We start from the raw sequence: 25727 nt of genomic DNA, 5'->3' as shown, positions 1-25727 counted from the left end.
GGTTACCCATGAAGCAGGTTCTATGGTCTGCATTTTACATGTGGAGAGTCTAAGATATCTATTATAGAAGGAAAGTGAATGGCAGAAAGTCACAGTTTTTAGGTGCCAGAACCAGGATTCAAACCTGGACCCTTCTGACTCTAACATCTTCATGATTATCCAAATGATTTTCAGACCATGGGTCCTGACCCACAAACAGTAGTGAGATAAATTTGCTAGTCTAACAATTTAAAAAATAAAGTTATAATGAAATAGAACAAGCTGGACATGGTGGCGTGTTGGCCAGCACTTAGGAGGCCAAGGCAAGAGAATTTCTGTAGTTTAAGGCCACCCTGGGCTACATAGTGAGATCCAGGCAATACCTTGTCTTATATATCAGTGGGTATATGTGTACCAGGAAGAGAAGAAACTGTATTTCTTACTGTAAGTTACATCCAGCAATGTCTGAAATATTCAGCCTTCATCCTGTGCAGCAAGGAGCTGTTGGGAAGAGGTCACTGTCTAGACTTCATCCCTGTAGAATGACCCTTGGCCGTTACATTGTCCTCCTGATTTGCTAATGATGAATTTGGAAGTTAAACTCACCTGAAGCAGCTCCTTTCGTGCACTGCTGTGTGCAAAGTTAGAAGATCAAAATGCCTATGCAAGGGTCTCTTTCCACATGGCATCTTCTCAAGATTCTGAGCCCTGAGAGTGAGCTCCAGTTCCTCCCAATCCTTTCTGTGTCCTGGAGCCCTATTTAATCGAGACAGTATGTGAGACCGGACACACTCTTGGACCTTCATCCACAAATCCCAAGTGAAAAGGCATATGGCCCCAGTGACTCCACCCAAGAGGGCTGAGAGTGCATAACCATTAGGTTTCATGGGCAGGGGTAACTAAGACAGGTTTCATGGGGCAGGCTGTTTTTAAACTGGAGCTCAGCAACCCTTGATCCCAGGCTAAGAACAGCTCAAGGAAGGCTCTGGAGGGAATAAGGGCCAGCATGTATGAGGTACCTGGAGCTGGTGGAAATATAAAGTAGACAAGCTGGAGTTTGACTATGAGGGACTTGTACAATGGCTGAACAATGGAACAGTGATCCTTCAGAGGGCCCAGTAGTGTCTTGGCCAAGACTCAGCACCCTGGTGTGCTTGACCAATCCTCCTAGCCCTGTCCCCTCTCTGTCTCCAGCTCCGCTTCTCTCCCATGGCTGGGCAGCCAGATCTGCACTGAAAGTCCCTGTTCCACACACACCAGCAAATTAATAACCATTCTCCTCTCTAAATTTCACATCTGGTGGTATTTTGCACAGACCACCATTATCATACTTCTTGATATCACATATCATGATTGTTAGCCTGTCTCCTTCCATGTTACCTTGAGCACACAGAACATAGAAAACATCCTTGCATCCCCCTAAGTGCTCACTGGATGAAAGAGTGAATGTATGGTCCAGCAGCATGGTAGAAGCCACAGCTCTCAAAAACTCACTGGTATTACCAGGAAAGCTCGAGGAACTCAACTGTCACTACAGCCACAGCTCACAAATGTATGCCAGGCCCTAAGTGCTGAAAGTACACTCAAACAGTCTTGCTGAATAGGAGGTTTCAGTGGAAGACAACTGCCCAACAAAATAGGCAACAAATGCACGACACAATGGAGAATCGCTGGCCACACCAAGAAACAGGCAAAACACTATTCAAATGAAAAAAGCTAAGCAAATGAATATGACTCTAAGGTTGGAGTTAACTGATAAGAGCATTAAAGCAGCTGCCATGAAAGTGCTTTGACAATTATAAATTCTGTCAAAACAAATAGGGGAAAAATGGAAAAAAAATCTCAGTGAAGAAATAAAAGTATTTTTTTAAAGGACAAAACAAATTACTGAAAACCATGACAGAAATAAAAGTTCATTTGCTGGCCTTCATTGAAGGGCAGAGGTGACAAAAGACTATCTATGAAGAAAGAGTAGGATTCCCTCAACCTGAGCAGTAGAAAAAAACTGTTAAAGTAAGCAGAGCAAAAGATATGACATTTTTATTATCAGAGTGCCAGCCAGAGAAGAGAAGAAAAGGGGAACAAAAATACTATTCAAGGAAATAATAGTTGAAAACTGTACAAATCTAGTGATACACATATTCAGATTTAAGAAGCAAACTTCTGAATCAGAAAATACAAAGAAATCTATGCCAAATTTGGGATCAGTGGTAAAGTATAATATCTTAACAAAATTTGAGCACATTAAAAACAAAGAAAAACAGCTGGTGTAGCTTATGTCTAGATGTTCCCCAATTTTCAGAGGTGGCTGGGTCTAGAGTTTGTGATGGTGGGACTGATTCATGGTGCTGTGCTAGGGTCAAGGACACTAGTGGTAGGGATACGAGTGCTACTGGCTCCCAATAGCCTGGGTTAGATAAGAGGGGCAGAAAGAGCTGTTGTTGTCCCTTGTTGCTTTGCTGCTTTCTATCAGCCTGGAACAGTTCTCCTCCGCAATGGTGCCCTGCCTTGGAGCCAGCTGCTAATGGGCTGAAACCTCTATGAACTATGAGCTAAAGTAGTCTTTCCTCCTTTATGTTAGGGTATTGCATATTTTATCTCAGCAACAAGAAAAGCAACTAAGACAGCAGCCAATGGGAAATAACAAATTATAGGAAAACACCAATTCAAAACCAATGAATTTCCTATCTCAAACCTTGCAAACTAAAAGCAACAGCGCAATATTTATTAACTACAAATTCTATATCCAGGTAAACTATCCATTTAGAACAAAGGGCAAATAGACTCTTAAGAGTAAAGAAAATTAAAAGAATGTTGTACCAATATACCTGCTTTTAAAGAATTGATGACCTTTAAGTAAAAAATTCTGTTTTTTGGTACTTAAGATCCTTGCTCTGGCCCAGGCCATGGAACTTCACAGCTTCCTGCTGTATTGGACCAACTCGGCGGGTCTTAAGCCTGCCTGCACCAACTTGCCCACTTCCTGTGAGTTTGGTGGACTCTGGAGAATTGGCCTCCCTGTGCCCTAACTTTTGAAACTGGGCAGCCTGAGGTGAGTGTCCTTGCACCATCCCAAACCAGGGAATTTGGGATCATTGCTCCCACCAGCCAAGGAACTTCACAGCTTCCTGCCACATTCACCCTACCACGCAGGACTTCGGCCTGCCTGCCCCACCCGCAGTGACCCTCTCTTAATCCAGGAAACTTGGTGGCCAGAGAAGCAGGAGCTGAGGGCATAGAAAAAAATCTCCAACAGGCAGAATGGATCAAGAAATAAAATCCAACCATATGCTGTCTACAAGAAACCCATCTAACCCAAAAGGATAGTCACAAACTGAAAGTGAAAGGATGGAAAACAATATTTAATGCAATAGGAACCAAAAAAAGTGGGGGTAGCTATTCTGTTTGCAGACAATGTGAACTTCAAAATATTAATGATCAGAAGAGATAAAGAAGGTCATCACATACTGGTTAGGGGAAAACTTCAAGAGGAAGAGATAACTATCTAAAATATATATGCACCAAATTCCAGAGTACCCAGTTATATAAAGCACAGATTAACAGAAATGAAAAACCAAATTAGCAGTAACACAATTATGACAGGAGACCTGAACACACCACTGACACCAAGGGACAGATCAACCAGACAGAAAATCAGAAAAGAAATAACACAACTGAATCACACCTGTGAACAAATGGACTTGATAGACATATACAGAGTATTCCATCCAACATCATCAGAATGCACATTATTTTTGTGCTGTAGTAGTTCCATCTTTATTAGAATTTTAAAAAATTTAAATAGTATATACTGCCAAGTGAAATCTATTATAAGAGAAACTCTCCCTTTTGCTTTTGAAATTTATATTGGAGCACATTTAACTATTGAGTTTTCTATTGCAAAACCTTTACCCAAGAAATCCACAAGGTGGTTTTTAACAGTCTTGCACAAAAATATTCATGACAGCGATATTTGTAACAATCCAAAACTAGAAATAACACAAATGTGTATCATGAGAATAAGGCGAATATGTTCATTCAGTAGAACACCATGCCACAGTCAAATAATTGAGGTACAGATTAAATGTTCTTGATAATTACTGCAACAAATATTAACATCAAAATAACAGTAAACGAAATAAGACATGATGTGTGCTTCCAAGTATAAAAAATATTAAATGCAAACAGAACTACAATAACAAAATAATCAGGGATTGATTAGAGAAAAGTGGTGGAACGAAGACTAAAGAAAGTTATTGCAGTGGAGCATGAGTAAGTTTTGCAAGGACGTAGGGATGCGCATTGTAACTGTAATGTGTACAGTGTATTTTCCCTCAGATATTTACTAGCAGGTAGATCAGCAGTCTATAAATTGAAGTTATGACTAAAATAGCAAGGTGGTCAACTGCAGCTGATGCCTTTTTGTCCCTACCTCTAATTCCTTTAAAAATTTATCAGAAAATAACAGTATTGTAGTCATTTCAGAGATTAATGGATCTCCCCTTCCAATTAATAAGTAAATCGTCGAGACTGTATTCCGATTTTGATATTGAGGTGTCTCTGTTGTGAATGGTGATAAGCCAAGGAGAGTGCTGACCAAGGGAAGATGAAGGTACATAGTCGATGAGACACAACAAGAAAGTGAAGCCAAAATTCATGAAACAAGACTTATGTTACTCACAGGACCCAGAGAGTTCAGGAGTGATGATGGGAAGTGGACAAAAAGTTTGGAAGCAGCATCTACTGACTTGTAGCAGATGGGGAGCAAGAGAAAGGGCAATGTGGAATTTTCCTCGGGGGACTTGGCCAAGCTACATGCTGCTGTGCTTAGGACAGTGCTGCGGGAAAGAGGATCAGTCAAAGAGAGCTTGTGAAGTGGGAAACTTACATAACTCCAGTGGTAATTAGTAAGTCAGATCATGGCAGTTATAGGTGTGTAGGCTGGGGGGCAGTGGGCTGAGGAGCAAAGGGATCATATTCTGAACAACTCCATGTGAAGGGAAGGCTTAATGAGGCACACATGACAGGATAAGTGAGATTCGAATAAGTTATGGCAGGCCTAAAATTAACATTGTGGTAGCCACAAATTTATGAACAAGGACATCAAAAGACCATGAAAGTTCATCGCAAATGTGAAGAGGCTTTATGGGAAAATTATAGCAAGCTTTCAAGCAAGTCCAAGTTGACTTAAGAAAACAAGTTTAAGTGATAGCTTTGGGTTTATTGTGGTTAAGGAGTGGGACGAGGATAAAGTTCCACGAGCTCTTGCTTGTATCATTTGAACTTCACACCAACACCAAAAGAAAAAACTTACAGATATTTTTTTTTTGTCTTTTTCCTTTTTATCGGTACCAGGGATCGAACTCAGGACTGCCTGCTTGCAAGGTAGGCGCTTATGCCGCTGAACTAAGTCCCCTGCCCCCAGATCACCTTGTAAGATGTGAGATTTAAAAGCTATTGGGAAGCAAACATCAAAAATACAATCAGTTACTTTATCATCATGATATCTTGACATCTGAAGACTTAAAATTTGCCAACAATCATTTGATGGAATTTAATGTATGTCAGTCACTATGGAACTCTATGTGACCTGAGTCCCCAGTCTGGCAGAGATGAAACTGTAGTAAAAATCTTGTTTCAAAGCCCAGTTTTATATTATGAGAGGTTGAATGAATACTTTGGTCACTTATAAAAATGTCTGTAACTGAAGGGAGGCCTTGTATCATGCCTTTGGATTATATATGAGCATCCACATGTATTATTGATATATAATTTATAATTGTGAATACCTATGAGACAGGAAATTTCCCAAAATTCTTTATCCTGAAGGGACAAACATTGGATTAAGTTTTGAGGCTACCATTAGTCAGACCAACTGAGTGTATCATTGGGAATTGTACAGACTCCATTAAAATATTCACATGGACCTAACTGTTTCCCCAAGCATGTGCTAAGATGCCTTCCCCCCAATGAGACAATTGTTCTAATCCTCAAGTTGTATCCTCTCCAGGGATATTCAGGTTGAAGGAATGAGAATCAGCAACTCTTCAGTGACTTTCAAGTTTGTGTTAGAGGCATTATCATCTGTAGAATGTGTAAAGTGGCTTTGCTCTTGTTTTAGTTGATCCAGGTGACAAATGCAGTAGCCAGAGTGTCCAGGATAAAGGTACCCTTCTCCAGCACAATGATATCTTGTAAGATACCAAAGGCAAGGGAGCGCACCCATCTCATTCATGTTCCATATGTTAACCTAGGTTTAACACTCACTTTTAGGTCTTCCTCTAGTAATTCATAGAGAACATACAAAGCTTGCTAGGGTGTAATAGACAGCTGGGTATGGAAGTTCACAGGCTTACAGTTTGTGATAATCTCTTTCTCCAAAGAGGTTTGTATGTGTCCAATAGTTTTCACCCTAATGCCAGATAGTGTCAAGCCTAGCAGAACAGTGTCTTGCATCAAAAGCCATTATTAAAGTAAGTCACACTGTTATGTTGCCAGCCACTGAAGGCTGGTAAGGGTCGGGGACCACTTGTGGTCATCATGCCAACCCAGCAGCACGAGAGGAGGTGAATAAGGTTCTGGTTCTGAAAGAATGTCTGGTGGACACTGATAAGAGTGCCTTTATACTGCATCTTAGAGATTCTAGAATTTTTTGGAGGGGGCCTCCTTCGAAAGTGTTCATTTCAAAGTGACAGCATAAATTGGCTTAACCAAAACATAAGAAGAATAATAAGTTGCCACTAACCTTCCTCCAAAGGTATCAAGGATTTTGGACTTATTTTCACATTGAGGTGTTAGGCGAATCTGTCTTTTTTCTGATAATATCAGGGATGCAGTGGGAATACAGAATGGTATAACCACTATGGAAATCAATGTGGAGATTCCTTAAAACTAGGACTGCCGATTCCATGTAAACCAACTCTTTCCCTTCATCCCAAAAGAATTAAAAGCATCACAACACAGAAATATATGTGCACCTATGTTTGTAGCCCCACGGCTTATAATGGAAACAACCTAAATGCCCATCGACTGAGGCATGGACAAAAAATGTGATATTTTTTATACAGTTGAGTACTACTCAGCCATAAAAATGATGAACTGGACAGTTTTATAGGTAAAATAATGCAACATTAGAATCTATTCATTAGTGAAATAAATAAGGCACACATATGTAAATATCATACTGTTTCATTAGTGTGACAAACTGAAAGAAAAAACATATATATGTGTATGTATATGTATATAAAATAGTTAATAGAGCTATATAATTGATTTCTCTGAGTTCACTGAAGAGAAAGATTTTTGCTAGTTTTGGTTGGACAATTGAATGCAGATGTCTTGTGCTCTGGGTCAATGATTTAGGATAACAATGGGCAAAGTATATATCATCATTGTCCCCTGATTGACATGCTTTGAAATTTTGTTGTATTTTCTTCTTCATCTATCAGTTTCTGACCTAGATCCCCAATCTCCCAAACAAGTATACAAGGAAGGCTTAAATAAATGAGACAAGTGGTATGATTTTAGGACTCTAGGAGGATCAAAACCCTTTAGCTGAGTTCGAGACTCTGGGAGCTAAGACAAAGACTTCTCTGGATTTCCCTTTTTATGAGGTCTAAATAAAGAGCGGGAGAACTGAGGAAAGTGTGCAAAATGAGCAGGGCCTTGGGAGTCCCTTCAAAGACTTTTCCAAGTAGTAAATTATGCTAGTTTAGGACGTCTTAGCTCCATGAAGACATTTATAGTAGGAGTGAGAGTGCAGGTGTCAAATGCCTGCAACTGCAGTCTCTTATCTGCTTAATCACTGGCTGAGTCACTCTGAGGGGTGAGAAAACTCTGCTATAAACTGGGTCATTTTGGTAAGATCTGGTGTTTGAGCCAGGTGTCCTCAGCTGTGGCCTTGTCTTCTCTTTTGAGGTATCGCTGGCATCATAGGCTACTACAGCCTCAGCCAAGACCAGTGATTCATAGAGGTTCACTTACCAGGAATCCACTCCCATCACCAGGCAAGGGGCTGGAGCCTAGAACACACTCACAAATAAACATAAAAAGCCCATTATGTCATCTTAAATCCTTCTCAGAGCTGCTTCATAGTGGTCTCCAACATTTTTCTTCTTCTTTTCTTTCTTTTTATCCTTGAATAAAATGGATTTGAAAAAAAATCAAGGATGCAGTAGCCTTCAAAAAGCAGCAAAATGCCCAAATATTACTAAGGCTGTGAGGCTTGTTCTTGCTGTGGGGAAGTGCCCATACCCTATCACACATGACTTAGAATTCTTCCTTATAATTCTTTGGGAAAAAATAGGAGTAAGCTTGAAGAAAATTAAATGTTTTAAAAATTTAGGCAATAAATGACATAAATCTTCTTTTCAAAATTTCAAACTCATTCTGATATACAGTTAAACAATTTTCAGTGGCTTGGTTGTGCTTTTCAAAAGTCATACTGAAATTCATTTCCTAAAAAAATGATAAAGGAAGCTGATATCTAAAAGAAATCTTTGGATCTTAAGATCATAAGACAGGCTGTTACTGTTTCTTTATTATTTTCTTTTTTCCCTCTAAATTTTTTACCCACATTTTTCCTTTTTTACTAACCCTTTTTTGCTTTATCTCCAAACATTTTTTATCCCCCATCCTCAATTTTATATCTGCTCTTTTCTTTCCCCTTTTCAATACTGTATTTCTCCCTCTTCTGCCTCTCATTGGTTAATAATCACTGGCGGTTAATAATCACTGGCTGAGTCACTCTGAGGGGTGAGGAAACTCTGATATAAATGGGGTCAGGTTGGTGAGAAGACACAGCTCTACAGCTGAGACAGCCAGAAGGAAAGATGGAACAAGATAAAGTTTCCATGGAAAAACCAAGCAAAGTAAGTCATGGTTTACTCTTGAAGTGCTGTCTCATGTATGCTATCACTAGTTCACGTACTTTACTACCTGAGGCGGTGTTGTAGATAGTACAGGAGTGTGTGTGCACCCTGCTTTCCTGGTAAATTGTAAGTAGCTGATGTTTAAGAAACAAGATCAAGGGTGTCAGCTGCATGAATTGAGGGAGGGGGGAAGAAGTGTCAGCGCTGAGTGCTCTGCTGAGCAAAGGCCACCTTTCCCAGGGGAGAGGTGCAGGCTCAGAATTTGGCAGTGGAAGATGTTAGGGTATTAGGATTCTGGACTCTACGCATAGCTTCCCTAACCACTGGGTTCTCTGTGGTAGTTTTTCCTAAACAGTGACTTATTTTGATTGTCCTTAGCCAGGAAAGTTTCCTCCTACTTCTCTTTCACTGCCAGGTTCAACATGATAATAGCTGCCGGCTGTGCATCTCAGCAGCTACACTGGTGGATCCAGGGAGGGATCTTTGTGTCACCATTTGGTACAATGAACAGCAAGGTGTATGCATGTGTATCAAAGTGTGAACAGAATTAGCCCAATTCAGTACAATAGTGTATGAAAATTCACTCTTACAACTTTGGGAGGAGGGTGAAAATGAGTCATTAGGTTACTTGGCTACTGATGATGACTTGGATGATATTAGCCAAAGAAGTTAGCAAAATATGACAGATGGAGAAATGCAGAATGACGACCTTGATACAGATGAGGAGGAAAACAGTAATGTAAATAAATATTCAGTCAAAATGGTCATGTGTACCTGAATGATCCAACATTAGAAGTAGTTTTGAAAATGTTACTAGATTCTTGCCAGGGGTGAAACCGATTGGATGGAAAGCCAATACCATAATTCACTGTTGGAAATTGTTTGTACAATTATACTACAAGATATACTACAAGATGTTTTAAGATACACTAATATGAGCCAGATGTGATGGTACATACCTGTAACCCCAGAACTCAGGAGGCTGAGGCAGGAAGATCCTGTAAGTTCAAGGTCAGCCTGTGCTACACAGTGAGTTCAAGGATAGCCTGGGCCCCATAGTGAGGCCCTGTCCTCAAACAAACAAACAAACAAACAAACAAAGAAACAAAAAGACTCACCATGAATCTTTGCAAATGAAGCCAGAAATGATCACCTTTTACAAGATGAAAGGCAGAGTAGATGCTGATGAGTTCTGTGGCAGTTATGAAGTTACTCAAGGCATGAAATATTGGCCAGTGTTTAGGCTTTACTCAACCCTAAATATGTCAGGCATAATTAGTTTCATAGTTTACAAAGAAAATGACAAGCACAAAATACTATGGAGAAAATTTATTAAATGATCGAGGCTGGGATTGATAAATAATCAATTACAAGAGGAAGAACAGTATGTATCTGCTCAGAGAACTCTGCAAAAAAATTCTAGAGTAGACCAATGAACAAACAGGTGGACCATCACAAGACCCTGCTAAGAAATAGGAAGAGCAGCAAGATGCTAAGTAGTCACACCAAAGAAGACAGGAAAACCAAACACATATGTGATCAGGGTAAGTGATTTTGTGTGTAAACACACACTTCTCATGTGAGAAAACTGCATTAAGTGGCCTAATTGAGGTAAAGATTATTTTTGTAGTAGAGTTTTATTCAGTTCACACAGGAATGTATTTATGCTATTATTGTTTAGATCCAGTTGATATTGAAAATGTGATGCTTATTCTAAACATCACTCATTACAGATTAAAAATTTAATACTTTATTGATATTTTTCTGTTAAGTATAGATTACTTAAAAATCATAAAATTAACATTGATATTTCATCAGTAGAAACACTTATAAAGAAATAGACATGGTGGTTATACATCCACCATAATGTGCCTTTCAAAATATTGCCTGTGATGCCCTGGGGGTTGAGGCTCTTATCTTTGTAAGAAACAAGTGACACAAGATTTTTAATTTATGGGCTTCTCTTTTAAATAAGTAAAGCACGTTAAATTCAATAGATAATGTGCTTTAAATGTGAAATTCAGGGAATTATCTAAGAACTGAGAAACTGTGATCATGTCCTTTTCAGATGGAATTTGAAACATAAAAAGGATTTATAGAGGCAAAAGTAATATTAATGGTGTGAATGTTTTGCAAGATTCATGTAGCAAATGGCTGTCTCAGAACAATTTAAGAAACGTGTTGGATTTTTCCTCTGGATTTAAATTTTCTGATTATTTCCCACTATCTGTGGTGCTCAATTTATAGATCTAAACCACATTGGGTGCTTTTTATACTCAAATAGCATCCAATTTCTTTTGTCTATGTCTTCTGCATTTCAAAGAATATCAGCAAATTCAGTAGGCAGTGATCTAGTTCAGCATCACTAAGACTCCATTTTGAGATACTAATTTTCAATGAAATTAAATATTTCATTTATTTTGCAGATGGGTGTTAAGAAGGGGTTAAAGAAAACTAGGAAAGAAGTTCCTTTCAATTTTTTAGCTATAGCTATCATTATTACCTCAGCTTCTTAGATAGATTGTAGAGATAAGAATATGTATTTGAGGAAGGCTATTAAGTGCAAAGCTATACTAATTATAACTTATTAATAATCATTAGTACTACTAGTTTCATTAGAAGACATCCATATATTTTTCTGCCTTATGTAAATCTTTTAAAAATTTGGCTTCACTTCCAATGGAATGTGAGTATCTCACTGTGCGTGCATGCATGCATTTTAAATGACTTAATTATTCAATATGTATGAAACAAATTGTATACTTACAAATAAATCTTATGAGTGCATGAGATGTGTAAAAACAGAAATCAGATCAAAGTGTTAAAAGAGAAATAATATTATTTAAACAAATAACTTAGTCAATCCTTCTGTAAACTACTATACAATCTTGTACAAAATTGAATCATTCTTCAAATATAAGCACTTATTAATGTAGAAGAATCAGCACATAAGTATCAAAGTGTGAGTTGTGTAGATTTAAAAATAAAAATGAGATGAATGAATAAAGGTTATAAGCTACAGAAATTAAGTGTGAATGTAGGATAAAATGTTCCTCATATTTTATTAGAATGAAATTTGAAAAAGAAGTAAAATTAATACAACTGCTTGTCTTATTTACAAGATAACTGTCACCATGTCTTATATTATTTGCATAACTCATCTTTTGTTTTAAATAAATGCATTATTTTAGAAATTACAGTACTGAAACTACATTCATAAAACTGAACCAAGTTCCATAAATCAGTTGGTCAATAAAAAAATCATTGTGACATTTAGAGTACAGACAAATCGTTTAAGCACACAAATTGGATAAAAGTTCTTCAAGCAAAAAATATGTCTCCCATTGCAACTGTTTACACTATTCATATATATAATATTCATATAAATGCCACTCATAATAACATTTATCTTATTCATATATGTATCATGCATGTGATAATTATCAGTAAATATAATAGATTATCTGTGCTTCAGAATGGTGAAAGTGGAACCAGTCAGTAAAGCAGATGTGATTTTAACTAGGTCTTATCTGATTTTAATATGATTTTAATTTTATTTTAATGAAAGCTCATTTCATCATTTGATTTTTATATATATCTAGGTTATCACATGCCGGGCAGCCATTGCCTGGACAGCAAATGCCCCACTGTCCATTGAGGAGGTTGAAGTTGATCCACCAAAGCCTGGAGAAGTTCGAATTAAGGTAAATATAAGTGAGACTTTTAGTAGGCATTTCTGCAGACATGTGTGTCTAGAATGATTTTATGATTTTAGGATGAATGGCATTTGATAGTTAGAATTCCTGTTATTTACACCAGGTTTATAATGCCATACATAAGGTTTGATCATTGTATTTTATTAAAATGTCACAAATAGAATATATAGAAACAATGAAATGTTAATAAATATTTTAAATACACTGTGGTTTTCAAAAATTTGAAAATCAACACAGGCTATTGTTGACCCATGACACTTTTTTTTTCAATAGTTAAAATGTTATTCGGATGTGTGGTTAGGTAGCTTTCTGGTGTGATTTTTTAGTGGCCAATATAATGGTGCAGGGAGGTGACCAGGCCATGTGGCCACTACCTTCATGATCTGATTAAATTTTTATCATAAGAGTACATTAGTGACCCTGGGACTGGGATCCTAAAGAGATTTAAATTCAGAATCTGCTCTTCTGTGTGCATAAATGCTACCACAGGGCAGGGAAGTCCCTGCCAGTCTCCAGATGTCCTGTTCCTGAACTTCCGTAGTTTATACATTACCCAGTCTGCAGTATTTTGTTTTGGAAGAAGAAACTGCACTGAGAGAATAACCCAGAAGACTGGTCTTCGTGGGAATAGCAGGAAGACTGAGCTCCCAAACCGCCCAGCTCTCCCCGGGCGTCTCTGCTGCAGACACAGCAGATCTACCCCTTAACAACAGGTCTCATTAGTAGAGAAGAAGCTCTCACCATGCAGGGCAGGATGAGAAGAGCTCTGTCTTCACCACGGGCTACAGGAGAATACCACTGACTAGGTGGTTTAAAACAAATGTATTTTTCACAATTGTGGAGAAATACACAAATGTATTTTTCACAATTGGAGAGTTGCCACCGTTACTAGACTTTGGTAAACGCTTTCTTCCTGGCTAACAGATGACAGGCTAACTGACCATTTGAACTGAAAACCACTTACAAGTTGGAAGAAAGAAAAAAAATTGCACTATGGCAGAGTCTTCAAGGAAAAACCCTTCCACTCTTCTGTTTGGACATGTCATGAACTACCGTGCTAGGATCAGGACATGCAAGTTACCATGAAAAGCCTTGCATTTCAGTCTCTCTGCATGGCGGGTAGAGGGTAATGCAGGGGAAGAAGCATCAGAGCGCTCTCTCCCAGGGGCTCCTTCCACTTGAGTGCATGTATTGAAATAGACCCCAGAGTTTGAATGGTCTGCTTTCTCACGTCCACTGATCACGTAACTCTTTTACGCAAGGAGCCAGAAAACAAGTCCCTGATGTTTCTGAAGTCTAAGGAAAATTATAAAGACAAAGACATATTTACTAAGTGCTTGCATTCTTTTTCTCAAACAGCTGTATGATAGGAACACAATTGATAGTACCTCAAATGAAAAACCCAAGAAAATGAAAAACCCAAGAGTACATTCTGCCTCTAGATTTTGCAGCATTGTATTTTTCTGATACATGCAATAATTTTGTAACAAAGTATTTTATATCCAGCCATTTTTTTTTTTTTTTTTTTTACTTTTTAGATTGTATCCTCTGGGCTCTGCGGTACTGATAAACACATCTTGGAAGGGAAAGACAAAGTGCCACTCCCTGCAATTTTGGGCCATGAGGGAACTGGCATCGTAGAGAGTATTGGAGAAGGTGTAACCACTGTCCAGCCAGGTAAGGAGATGAGGAAGACACGGTGTGGATGCCCTTGCTAATCCACTCTCTGATTTTCTCCAAAGGTATAATAGAGTTAGAAGAATTTTGACATAAACATTAAAATTCACTTGCATACCAGGTTTAGTGCAAAATATAGGCAGCCTAAGATTCCGAATTTTCCAAATTTGTGTTTGGCTTGAAAGGACTCAAAGAAAAAGAAGAATTTTTCTATAAAGTTTGCAAGTCTACTTATCAAAAAGTTGAACTAAGAATTGAATATATATATGGGTGTGTGTGTGTGTGTGTGTGTGTGTGTAATTATACTGTGAAAATATGTATGAGAGATTTTTTCCTGCACACACACATGCATCTGCACACAGATACTTGAAAGGATCTTTTAAAGTGATTGGAGCAGATGTCATTTATAACAATTTTCTCCAGAATTTGTGTTCACCATGTTTATACTTGAAATACTTTATGATGTATTACTCTAACATATATATTATATATATTTTATGCTCACCTTAAGCATCAGGAAAGAGAAGCTTGGACATAATTATGTTTTTCAGCTGATTTAGCCACTGAGTGGCAGAGCTGGAATTAAGGAGCTGCCGTGTCTAAATTCCTGTCCAATAATCAACAATTTCAAAATGAGTTTAAATTTTAGTGTTAACACTAGAATATTAATTCACTATTTCCACAAATATTAAGTATACTAAGTGTAAACTGCCTCTCCCTAAGATAATTATGCCTTAGGATGCTGATTAGGATGCTAATTATGCCTTATATCACAGACATTGATTAACACTCTTGACTTAACTTTATCTTTGAATTTGTTTTACTTCCAAAGTAAATCTCAAAATTCTCATATCTTTCATTCATTTGTATTAAAATTGATTTGTTTTCATTTCAAAGGGAAGTATTAATTAATGTCAAAACTAATGACAATTTTCATTAAAACACATTCATAATATCTACTGTAATTTCCTATGAGTAAACATATTTTTAATCTTGTTCTGTGACTCCATCCAAGCTGTTCACTGCTTGTTTGTTCTCTCTCCTCAGGAGATAAAGTCTTAATATTTCTTCTTCCTGAGTGTGGAGAATGTAGATTCTGCTTGCACCCCAAGGGGAACATGTGTGTTAAGGAGAAGTGAGTTTTGATTTGTTGGACTTCTCACCTGTGCACTTTTCAGTGTATCAGGCACTGACTTTGAGCTAAAACTCTTCTTTGTCACTCTGTGTGTCTGTGCAACAGTATCCTCTCACCAACTGGATTAATGTTAGATGGAACCAGCAGGTTTACATGCAGGGGAAGGAAGATTTACCATCTTTATGGCACCAGCACATTCACCGAATATACTGTAGTCCATGAAATTGCGGTGGGAAAAATCGATGCTGCTGCTCCTTTGGATAAGGTCTGCATCATGAGCTGTGCAGTGCCTACAGGCTTTGGAGTTGTGTTTAACACTGCCAGGGTGAGGATATACTTTGGAATTTTGCTCCATTACTCTAACTACACAGTGTCAAGTCCAGAGCCATGCAATCAGAGAGCTCTTTCCTACACTGTCAAAGCCAAATTTAGAATTTATTCTCTGAACTTTCAGGTCACCCCAGGTTCCACCTGTGTGATTTTTGGACTCGGAGGAATTGGCTCAGCAGTTGTCATGGGCTGCAAAGCCTCTGGTGCCTCCAGGATCATTGGGGTTGACATCATTGAAGACAAGTTTCCCTGGGCGAGAGCACTCGGAGTCACTGACTGTCTCAACCCACAGAACCTCAAGAGACCTGTCCAGGAGGTGGTGGTGGAAATGACAGGTGGTGGTGCTGACTTTGCCTTTGAAGCTGTTGGACTCACTGATACCATGGTGTGTGACCTTGGGGCACTAGGAGGGGTGCTGCCATGAACGTATGAATACTCATCACATCAGCTTTGTAAAGACATGAAATTAATTTAATATTGTTTTCTGTTTTGTTTCATTTGGGGGAGGTTGAGGGGTTTTCTTTTATGCTGGGAATTAAACTCAGGACCTGGCACGCATAAGCGCACATTTTACCATTGAGTTATACCTGTTTTTGATAAAATTACTGTCATTCATTTTAGTCTGAGCACATCTTATGTGTCTCATGGTGTGTTGATGCATTTTCATATTTTATTCCACTTAATATGTGTAGTGCTAGTTAAGTAATAATATTATCTATATCTTAAGTATTAAAAATCATAGTCACATTGAATTTAAGCAGTTCATTCAGGAACTCACTGCGAGCGTACTGCATACTTTTCAATTCTATGGTATTTCTACCATATTGTTATCCTGAAAATATGTTTTAGAACTGTGGCTATGATGGTGTCAGGATGAGAAGTTAATGTTCTGCTTGTGGAATTAGGTTGCAGCTTTTGAGTCATGCCACGTGAGCTACGGGGTGTGTGTGATTATCGGAGTAGCACCCTCTGCTGCAAAACTCTCTTTTGACCCACTGATGCTTCTTCCGGGTAGGACTCTGAAGGGGGCCACCTTGGGAGGTAGGTCCTGCTGCTCTCTTTTTCTTTTCTCAGAATTTCAGACACCCTGGCTGCTCCTTGGTAAGAAATGATGAGGGGGAAGGCAGGAAAAAATAATCCTCAGTGAAAGGAAATAAATGTCTATCAAAAACAGAAAAGCATGTGCTTACCTCCCAACATAGATATTCATTGCCCATAGCAGCAAAAGAACTTACGAGTTTAACATTCTTGATAAGCATTCAGGGAGTCACATTTTTTGATGCTTATCACATTCTGATACTCCCTAAGTCATGAAGAGCCGTGGTGTGTCTCTGGATGACTCCCTGGTACAAAAGAAGACTAGAAAAACTCTCACAGTATTGATCCATAAGTCTTCTAAAGGGAATTTTAAAAGTGGTAGATGGACATTATATTTAAGGATGGGAAAAGAAAGTTCAGCCCATTCTTTAACTAGAGAATGGTAAAGCTCAGGGAGCCTTGACATCCTCCATGCAGCTGCAACTTGTAAGAGAGACACAGCTCACACAGAAAGTACATTTTGTGTGCTGGTTTATCCACAACATTCTCACCTAACCTATCATTCTAATTTGCTCTGTAAGAATAAGATGGACAACGCTATACTGAATGTCATGCGTGTCTATATGTTTGGGGCTTATTTATCATGGTGGAGCTGGGAAGCCTTTAGAGAGAAGCTCAGCTCACTGGGGCCGTGCTTCAGCAGGGATTGTGCTGGGACCCAGGTCTGGTCTTCAACTGACTTTGCCTTCCGGGCCATAATATAAGTGGTTTTCTCCCCCAAATGCTTCCAGGGCAATATGTTGCCTTTAGAAGCCCTAATCACCACAGTCTCAGATTGGAACCTCCAGATACACTAGTCAAAATAAACCTTTTGCTGGGCATGGTGGTGCATGCCTGTAATCCTAGCACTTTGGAGGCTGAGGCAGGAGGATCGTGGGGAGTCTGAGATCAACCTGGGCTACAAAGTGAGCTCAAGGCCAACCTAAACTGCATATTGAGACTGTATCTCCAAAAAATTAAAAATTAAAAAAGAAACCCAAAACACTTTTTTTCTTTATTTATTAAGCAACATAAAATATTTGCAGTTAGGGCTCTGATAAAGAGTATCACTTGTCATTTTAAAGAGCTCCAACTTTTCTTTTATGCCCAATCTTAATTAGCATTTTGTTTATGGCCCTAAATGAAACATTAAATATTTGTAAAGAACTTTGTTAAGTATATAAAGATTTAGGCTCAACTTTACCACTTTCTAAGGTGTGCATTGGTGCCTTAAAATATAAATAGGGTCCACTTTAACTAAGGCTAGAAGATGACAGATAGATATACAACTGTTTTTAAAGAACATTTGCCTACAGGTCCCAAGAGCAGGGGCCATTTTTACCCATGCAAGTCCATACAGTGGTGCACCCAGGTCCATGAGGAGGCATAAAGAAGTGGAAATTAGGAGACAGAGCTTTATTATGGCTTTTATAGGAAAGGAACAGAGACAATAGCTTGAGTGGTTTTTTGAGGGTGACCCCTGGCTATCTGTTAAGTGGCTTTGAGCTGATTTAGGGGTAAGGATAGTGTCTCCACTGTCTGATAACAGGGGCACGGGGGAAAGTGGCAATATGGTTTTGATCTTGGTTGGTTTGTGAATCAAAAGTGTGTCCCTAGACAAGTTCTCTGATGTCTCCAAGAATTTGTTAACCTTGGGAGACAGTGTCTGTCTGTCCCCAGGATCTTGTAATGCAAAATTGGTATAAAATATAGAAATTAGAAAACATGATTAATATAATCAGCGAAAAATATTTGTATTCTCTAAATGTAAGTCTTCTCAAAGTTATAAAAACAGGAAAGATAATTCATATGTGCTTTAATCCTGGTGATCAAATAGTAGGATCCAAGACCTAGGCATGGTGACTCACTGCACTGCTTTTTGAGGTACATCTGCAGAGCAGATTTATCTCTGGGATTGAAATGTGAGGTTTGTGAGGCCGATGTGCATGGAGGCTTTAGTGGAGGGAGACAGGTAACTCAGGCCCATCAGCTGGAAGGTAAGATGTCACAGGGTGTGGCAGGGCCTGCAGGGAAGAGGAGATATGGGGCCATGCACTGTGACCAGAACAGCATGGGTCTGCTCCACAGTCCACAGGGCTCCCCTGGCTAGGGCTTTTCTAGGACATCTGGGCCACCCTACTAACTGAGCAGTTAGTGGATTGTCCTACGGAATAAATAACCTCATGTTTTATGCTTAGGAAATGGATCCAAAGTAAGCAACTATCTGCTAACAATGCCTTTATCAACCTTTTACATTAATAGTTCATTGGATTTTTTGGTCAGTTTTGGTAGTTTTTATGTCATTACCTTTTCCTTTCCTTCTGCAGAGTATAAAACAAGATCCTGTATTCCTAAACTGGTAACAGATTATATGCAAAGAAAATTTAACACGGATTCACTTATAACCCATCAGTTTCCTTTTGAAAAAATTAACAAGGCATTTGAACTGTTCTGCAGTGAACACTGGTAAGTACTGTGTGTGAGTCATGCATATGTATATGTGCCAGCGTGAGGTATCTCATATGTTCCACTTTGTCCAAAATTGTTTGAAAAATTTACTATTTGATATTTCAGACATTTCTATTCCGAAAACAGTCACTGAACTTTCTATCAAGATCTTGTGCTAGAGCCACAGAGAAAATGGAACTAAGTGTAATGGTGTCTTCAGGCAGTTGGTGCTCTGGAGGGAAAGACACAATATATAGTACATAAACAACTGAAGTATAGAGCTGAATATTATTCCTGGTCAGAGCATCCATGACTCAAGGATTAGGGCACAAAGACTTAGTTTCTTACTAAACAAAGTGAGACGAGTACTCAGAAAGTCACCACTGGGATGAGTCTTGGGGACCTGTAGACCCGTAACGTGAAGATTCTAGGTATAGATACTGGGACTAGTTACAAGAGCCAGGTGCAGCATGCAGGAGTCTGGGAGGCTAGGAGACACCCCACTGCCCTGGCATGGTGCCCTCACTTCAGGAGGAATGCAGCAGGTGATGGGAGACCAACTCAAAACCAGAGATCACTCTGCCTGAAATCAGGAACTCAAAAAAATAAATAAATAAAAGGAAGAAAGAAAGAAAGTAAAGCAAATCAGAGTTTTACTTATAATATTGCAAAAGCTGGGACTGCTGAAGAGCAAGTGAGCCAAACTGATCTTCTCAGCCTGGTGCCTTTGACTTGTTCATACTTACGATGGTAAGCTGAATCCTAAGACTAAATGCTTTGATGATTGGCATAATCTAGGCCAATCAGGGGGTTGGCTTTGTTTCTGGGGTGAGCTAGAGTTTGCAGGGTCTAGGGGCACATAGCACATGTATGCACAGGTCCCACAGAGGGCAACGTCGCTAAGTGCATCATACAGTGTAAGGATTGGTCATGTTTTCCCTGTCAGTCACCACGGTCATGCCTGGTACTGCCTACTCCCCTCTTCTATTCCCACAGGAGAAAGACTGAAATGTGCACATACTAAAAAGCAAACAGTACAGTTGGCAAGGGATAGATTTGTTTGTGTAGTCAATGTAAAGGTCTTGGCTGCAAAAATATTTTTCATGTAAATAAGTAAAAGCGCAAGAACTTCTGCTTCCAAAGAGAACTAAGATTCTCTATCTTGCCTTTCTTAAGCCTAACTATATGATATTGCTCTGAAATTCTACCTTAAAATGATGGATATAAATAGTGATAGTTTAGGTTGGAAATTTATAATGTCTATTGAGCAGACTGACTGAAATTAAGTCAGCAGCAAAGGATCTGAAAAGCACAAATGTTGGTTTATTTGGTGCTGAAGCCAGTTGCTGGATGTCATACTGACTCTACTGTTATGTATATGGAGATCAGAGAAAATGAGAGCAGTACAGGACCTATGACAAGGTGACCAAGTAGGCTGATAGAATTTTGAATCTGATTCCCCTTTAAAGAAATCTCAAGCTAAGGAATCTACTGCTATATCCAGGTGCTAATCAAATAATTACATTCTATTGGTCTCTGATAGTAAGAAAGTATCTATCACTAGTATCTATTCACTAGAAAAACAACAGACTATTCTTAACTTGCCAACAGTCCATTAGAAGGACATCTTCATAGGAAAAGATAAGCATGCTAAACATTTGGAAAAACTGGGATATGAGACTAAGTCAATATTACTTACGTACACATTAATGTCTGAGAAAAACTGAAATTCAGGTGACATCGATTTTCATGCATACTCAATTTAGCATTCACAAAGATATCTAAAAACTAAAGTCACCACAACTGTGGGAATAAATAAAAAGATGCATGTACTTTTTTTGAGAAATTGGGATAGTCATTGTTGACATGGAGAACATGATTTTATTAATAAGATGGCCACTTCAACAGAGTAAACACAAAAGAACATAAAAGCTGCTACTTCTGCCCTTCCCATGAACTGTGACTACCTGTTCAGTCACTGGTGAGCCCTTGCCACTGATTTTAAGCCGTTTTCTTCACCACTCTGAAACCTAATCCAGAGCTTCACCTTACAGCAAGGCAGTTTACCAGCTTGCTCAAGCTTCTTGCAGTTTACATTGCCAATGTGACTTCCCAGCCAACCTTCTCCTCTTTAATTTGTTAGAATTGCTTTGAGTATGAGGTACTGGTGAGAAACATTAGACTTAATTAACATTCTTTTAAACACTGGCAGTGTCTGTGTGGTAACAGGGCAAACCAGTACTCGGACCTCCATGAACTTTTCTGAGGAAAAAAACATAGACCAGGCCTCTGAAGCCATATAGAAACTCCTGGGCTACAAAAGCATGAATAGGCCAGAGTCCCACAAAAGGAAAGCACTCATAGAACCCTCTGTGCTTATGACCTTGAGAACATAGGTTTTTATAGGTTCTGAATAGATACAAGCTCTGGGGTTACATGGTATCATTTTCATTTATGGAAAAGATTAAGCCCCATGGCCTTGAGTTCCTGGTGCTGGGCTGGGGCTCCTGCTACCCTCCTCCCATCCCACCCCTCCCCAGGCCTCCCACCACTTAGAGACAAGAAGTGAGCTGAGCCTAGCTCCCAGGGGCTGACCTGAGGCCACCTCACCGCTGGTCATATTCAGCTTCTGTGACAATGGCTGCCAATGCCCAGAAGAATAAACCCTTGATGGATGGGTTTCCAAAAATCAAGATGACCTGCAAGGTTGGAACAAGACCATGGATGGAAAGCAGATATATCTTTTGTTGTTTTTTGACTGTAATAATGAGATCTGTATTGAACTGTATTGAGAGGGGGAAAGTAGTGGTGGAGGTGAAGACAACAGGGGAAGCTTGCAAAAGAGGATTCAGACTTAGCTTCAGGCAAAGAAGCCAGTTATGGACTCATCTGAAGAAATGGGGAAAGTCAAGTAACAGATGCATCCAGTTCTGCTAAAGTGTTTGACGAAGTTATGAAGATTTTTGATAAAGAAGGCCAAATCTGTACCTGAAAGCATCCTCAAAATCATGCTTGAATCGCTTTGATAGCTGCTATCCAACCTATTTTAAAGTCAGTTTCAATGTTTCAAAAGTACTTCTCAATTAATGGCTAGAAAATACTCAGTATGACATTAAATTTTTTATTTTTTTATTTGTTTGGTCACAGGAGTAGACAGTGAATTCAGGATAGACGATGAATTCATCTTAGTTATTATGGTGTGCATAAAACAAAGGTATCAATTCATTCTTTATTTTTATTTAAAAGACTATCCCTTTTATAGTTAGTGCTTCTGTGAGCAAAATTGTTTAGATACACATTATATCCCTGTAGAAGTTACAATGTGACAGGTGGGCATGGTGCCTACACAGGTAATCCCAGTACTTGGGAGGTCAAGGCAGGAGGGTTGCTGCAAGTTCAAGGCCAATTCTGGCTTCGTAATGAGTTCAAGTCCTGACTAACCTGTATAGTGAGATTGTTTAAAAAAACAAACAAAAATGTAATTAAAATATGTTAGGATTAGGAATTCCCACTATCTTTTCTTGCAGGTTTCAGATTCTAACTTGTTAGGTGAATTTTAAAGGAGCTTTCGTGTAGTCAGTTCTTACATAAAGTGTTTGGTAGACAAACTCCAAAAATTAGGGACTGCTGGCAGTGTTTTAATATTTTCATCAAATAACTATTTCCTATAGAAAGATAAAACTTAGAGCACTGCAGCTTGTGCACAGTTGTATGACAGATCATAGTCTTTGCTTACAATGTTTGTGTTGGGATCATGAGGGATTCAGAGCCTGACCAAACCGTCAGCTTTGTTGTGATGTAATTGGAGGGGGGCATGGGTCACAGCTGATGACTGGGTTCCTTTTGCTCTGTTACTCAGTGTTATTCATGATTAAACTGATCAACGCACTTCGTAGAAGAGGAACCCTGAAAGGAATGTGTTAGATTTATGTTGAAATGATTCAGTTCTCGTGCTGGTAACAATTCAGGTTATTGTTTTGTTTCTTAGGGTTAGGGTAAAATTACAAAAGGCAATCTAGTGGTTACAGTTGCAATTTGTATTTTACTTTCTGGAATAAGTTTTTCATAATTATTTGTTTAAGAACATTTGAAAATCTTTGTATTTTCATCAAAAATAATAAATGCATTTTATAATATTCAAAAAAGAAAAGAAACTTAAGACCTGAATAAGTATAGGCCGCTTTCGAAGATCACACAGCCACCGGCTGAGCAGATGCTCCTAGATGCTCACTGCTCCATCCTGTGTGTGCATCTTTCATGATATTTTCACATTCCATCATTTTACCTCTTGTGCTCAGCCCCTCAGTCTCATGAAGCCTCTTTCAGTCCTTCCCATCCTGCTCTTGGGATGAAGGAGGCATCTACGACCCTGAACCTTCACACCCAACATCCCTCATGCTGGGCCAGCCCAGCCATGCCCACCCAGGCAGACTCCATGGCTCTTTACTCCTACACACCCTCCAGCACCGGCATAGTGAGCTCTTCAAGCGCCTTGTATGCATGCCACCCATACTTTCCCCATGCTAACACGTAAGATGCTCTATTGTGATCACCTGACTAGTTATTTGAAAGAATTCTTTTTTTTATTTAAAGAGAAAAAAGAAAGGACATTTAAAAAAACAAAGCAGTAAAAGAGTACAAATAATACAGTATTTCAAGAAAAAATATACAGTAAGAAATCACCAGTTAATAGGTTACATATTATCTTCCTAGAAACAGTTATCCAAATTACAAAATTAAAGCATATAAAGTGGACATTCATACAGTGAAATTGGGGACAGTTCCATTCAATGATCCAACAAAAGCTCAGTAATATGGTTTTTCATCCTACACACTTGAACGTACCTGCGGTTATATCCCTTAGTTCATCTTGAAAGGCGAATTCTTGAATGTCACATTTTTAATTATAAACCTAGCAGCAAGTAAATGCCTCAAACATGGAAGCTGCTCAATAAAAAATTTTGTTTAAATAAATCAGTAAATAAGAACATTAATTAATGAACAAAATTCCCTAATGCAAATGCTTTAGAACAGTGGGTTTAGAGTACTGTTCATATCTCAGAAGCTTTCTAGTTTTCAGTGTATGTTATTCTTCCTGGTAGAGAGCAGTCTGACAGCTGTTAACAGTAAGGGCATAGTGCCACGGGAAATGGGGAATGAAAGGAGTTCAGTTTGAGATGAAAAATGGTGATGGCCCTTATGCAGCACTTAGAAACCAGAGAGGACCTGTGGGAAGCTCCTTCTCTTACTAGACTAAAATGCAGGCAGCTGGAGCGATTAGTAGTCAGAGGGAAATAAACCTATGACTGTATCCAAGACAGGTAACAGGTCATGGATCCTCCTCCCTTAGTTTCTTTGCTAATCATAATTGCCAGTGACCCACTGGATCTAATCCCAGAGACACTTTCTGATGTCTGTGGGGTGAGGAAGGGTTAACAGATAAGAAGTAAACATGGGTGGACAAGTCTGTCCCTTAAAGCACATGACCTGGAATTCTTTTGTATGATGTGTATTTGACAGGAAAGTTGGTAGCTTCAATACTTGCGTTTTTTGTTTTTCAGCATCCGATGTGTCCTCTTATATTGAGAGTCAGATAATGAAGATTGAAAACTGACTATCTCCAAGCATGATCTTTGTTCTTCTTTATCATTTGGGTAATTTAATTACAATACATAAAGGCCAGAATTAGAAAGAGAGGACTCCTAGAATTTTAAGAAATGAAGCTATTAAATAAAATTAACTATTTTGAACACAGACATACATTTTGACCTAAATTTTGAAGAGAAGCAACAAGATTTTGTTGAAGAGCCAATAATGACCTTGCATCTAAACCAAAGATATCTCTCTCTCTCTCTCTCTCTCTCTCTCTCTCTTTTTTTTTTTTTTTTTTTTGGTGGTGGTGGTGATAGTAATACTGGGGACTGAATCCAAGTGTTTTCTCAATGAGCTACCTTTAAGGCTTTTGAAATTTTTCATTTCAAGGCCGGTTCTTAGTTGCCAGACCAGGCGCAAACTTAGAATCCTGTTTCTTCAGCCTCCTGAGTGCTGGGATTACAAGGCTACACCTCCATGTTTGTCACAATCTCACTTTAGATTTTTAAAATTTATTTTGGAAAGGTCTCAATTCAGCTTATATTTTTAAAAAAACATTGTATGGAATGCTTCTCCACCCTGTGTATGTGAGTTGAGTCATTTCAGAAATAACTTTCTTGATAGGCTCCTTTCTTAAGTACAAACAAAACATGAAATGGCCTGGGCTAACCTTTCCTGGTTGGAATGGAAGAGGAGCAAATGCTGACTCACTCACGCATTTTGCAAACAATATCACATCTTTTCTGTTTCCTCTTAATATACTGATCCATCTTCTGTAGGCCTGCAGCCTTAGAGTGGACCTGAGTCAATTCCTTTCTCTGCTCCACTTGTATAGTTGATAAGTAGTTTAATGCCACATTGATTGCTGATGGCATTTGTCACACACTGGCTGGTATCTTGGTG

General features: G+C 38.7%; 1 protein-coding gene and 1 long non-coding RNA gene across 43 annotated transcripts in view; one reads left to right on the top strand and one right to left on the bottom strand.

The window, feature by feature from the left end:
• The window catches only part of LOC134474912 (uncharacterized), a 29091-nt gene extending 7081 nt beyond the window's left edge, over window positions 1-22010 (bottom strand). The window contains exons 1-2 of one of the 2 annotated variants that reach the window (XR_010045837.1): window positions 21828-22010; window positions 586-735 (exon numbers count right to left, since the gene is read on the bottom strand). This is a non-coding gene — a long non-coding RNA (uncharacterized LOC134474912). Of the gene's footprint in view, window positions 1-585; window positions 1777-21827 lie in introns of those variants that run through there. The other variant, XR_010045836.1, reaches the window with a different exon arrangement.
• LOC101788067 (alcohol dehydrogenase 1-like) overlaps window positions 1-25727 on the top strand; it is a 202296-nt gene that overhangs the window by 139169 nt on the left and 37400 nt on the right. For 29 of the 41 annotated variants that reach the window (XR_010045835.1, XR_010045834.1, XR_010045833.1 and 26 more), the window contains 8 exons: window positions 5335-5364; window positions 12452-12553; window positions 14104-14242; window positions 15290-15377; window positions 15483-15702; window positions 15832-16092; window positions 16613-16748; window positions 19112-19250. Coding sequence is in view for 37 of the 41 variants with exons in the window: in XM_063243991.1 (XP_063100061.1) it covers window positions 5335-5364; window positions 12452-12553; window positions 14104-14242; window positions 15290-15377; window positions 15483-15702; window positions 15832-16092; window positions 16613-16748; window positions 19112-19250 (1115 nt within the window). In the remaining 4 variants the exon portion in view is untranslated. The other 12 variants (XM_063243983.1, XM_063243976.1, XM_063243982.1 and 9 more) reach the window with 3 other exon arrangements.

The sequence above is a fragment of the Cavia porcellus genome, unplaced genomic scaffold (assembly GCF_034190915.1).
Source record: "Cavia porcellus strain 051 isolate PalLab524CR breed Dunkin Hartley unplaced genomic scaffold, mCavPor4.1 scaffold_42, whole genome shotgun sequence".
Classification (NCBI taxonomy): Eukaryota; Metazoa; Chordata; class Mammalia; order Rodentia; family Caviidae; genus Cavia; species Cavia porcellus.
This window is presented reverse-complemented; position numbering and strand designations above follow the sequence as displayed.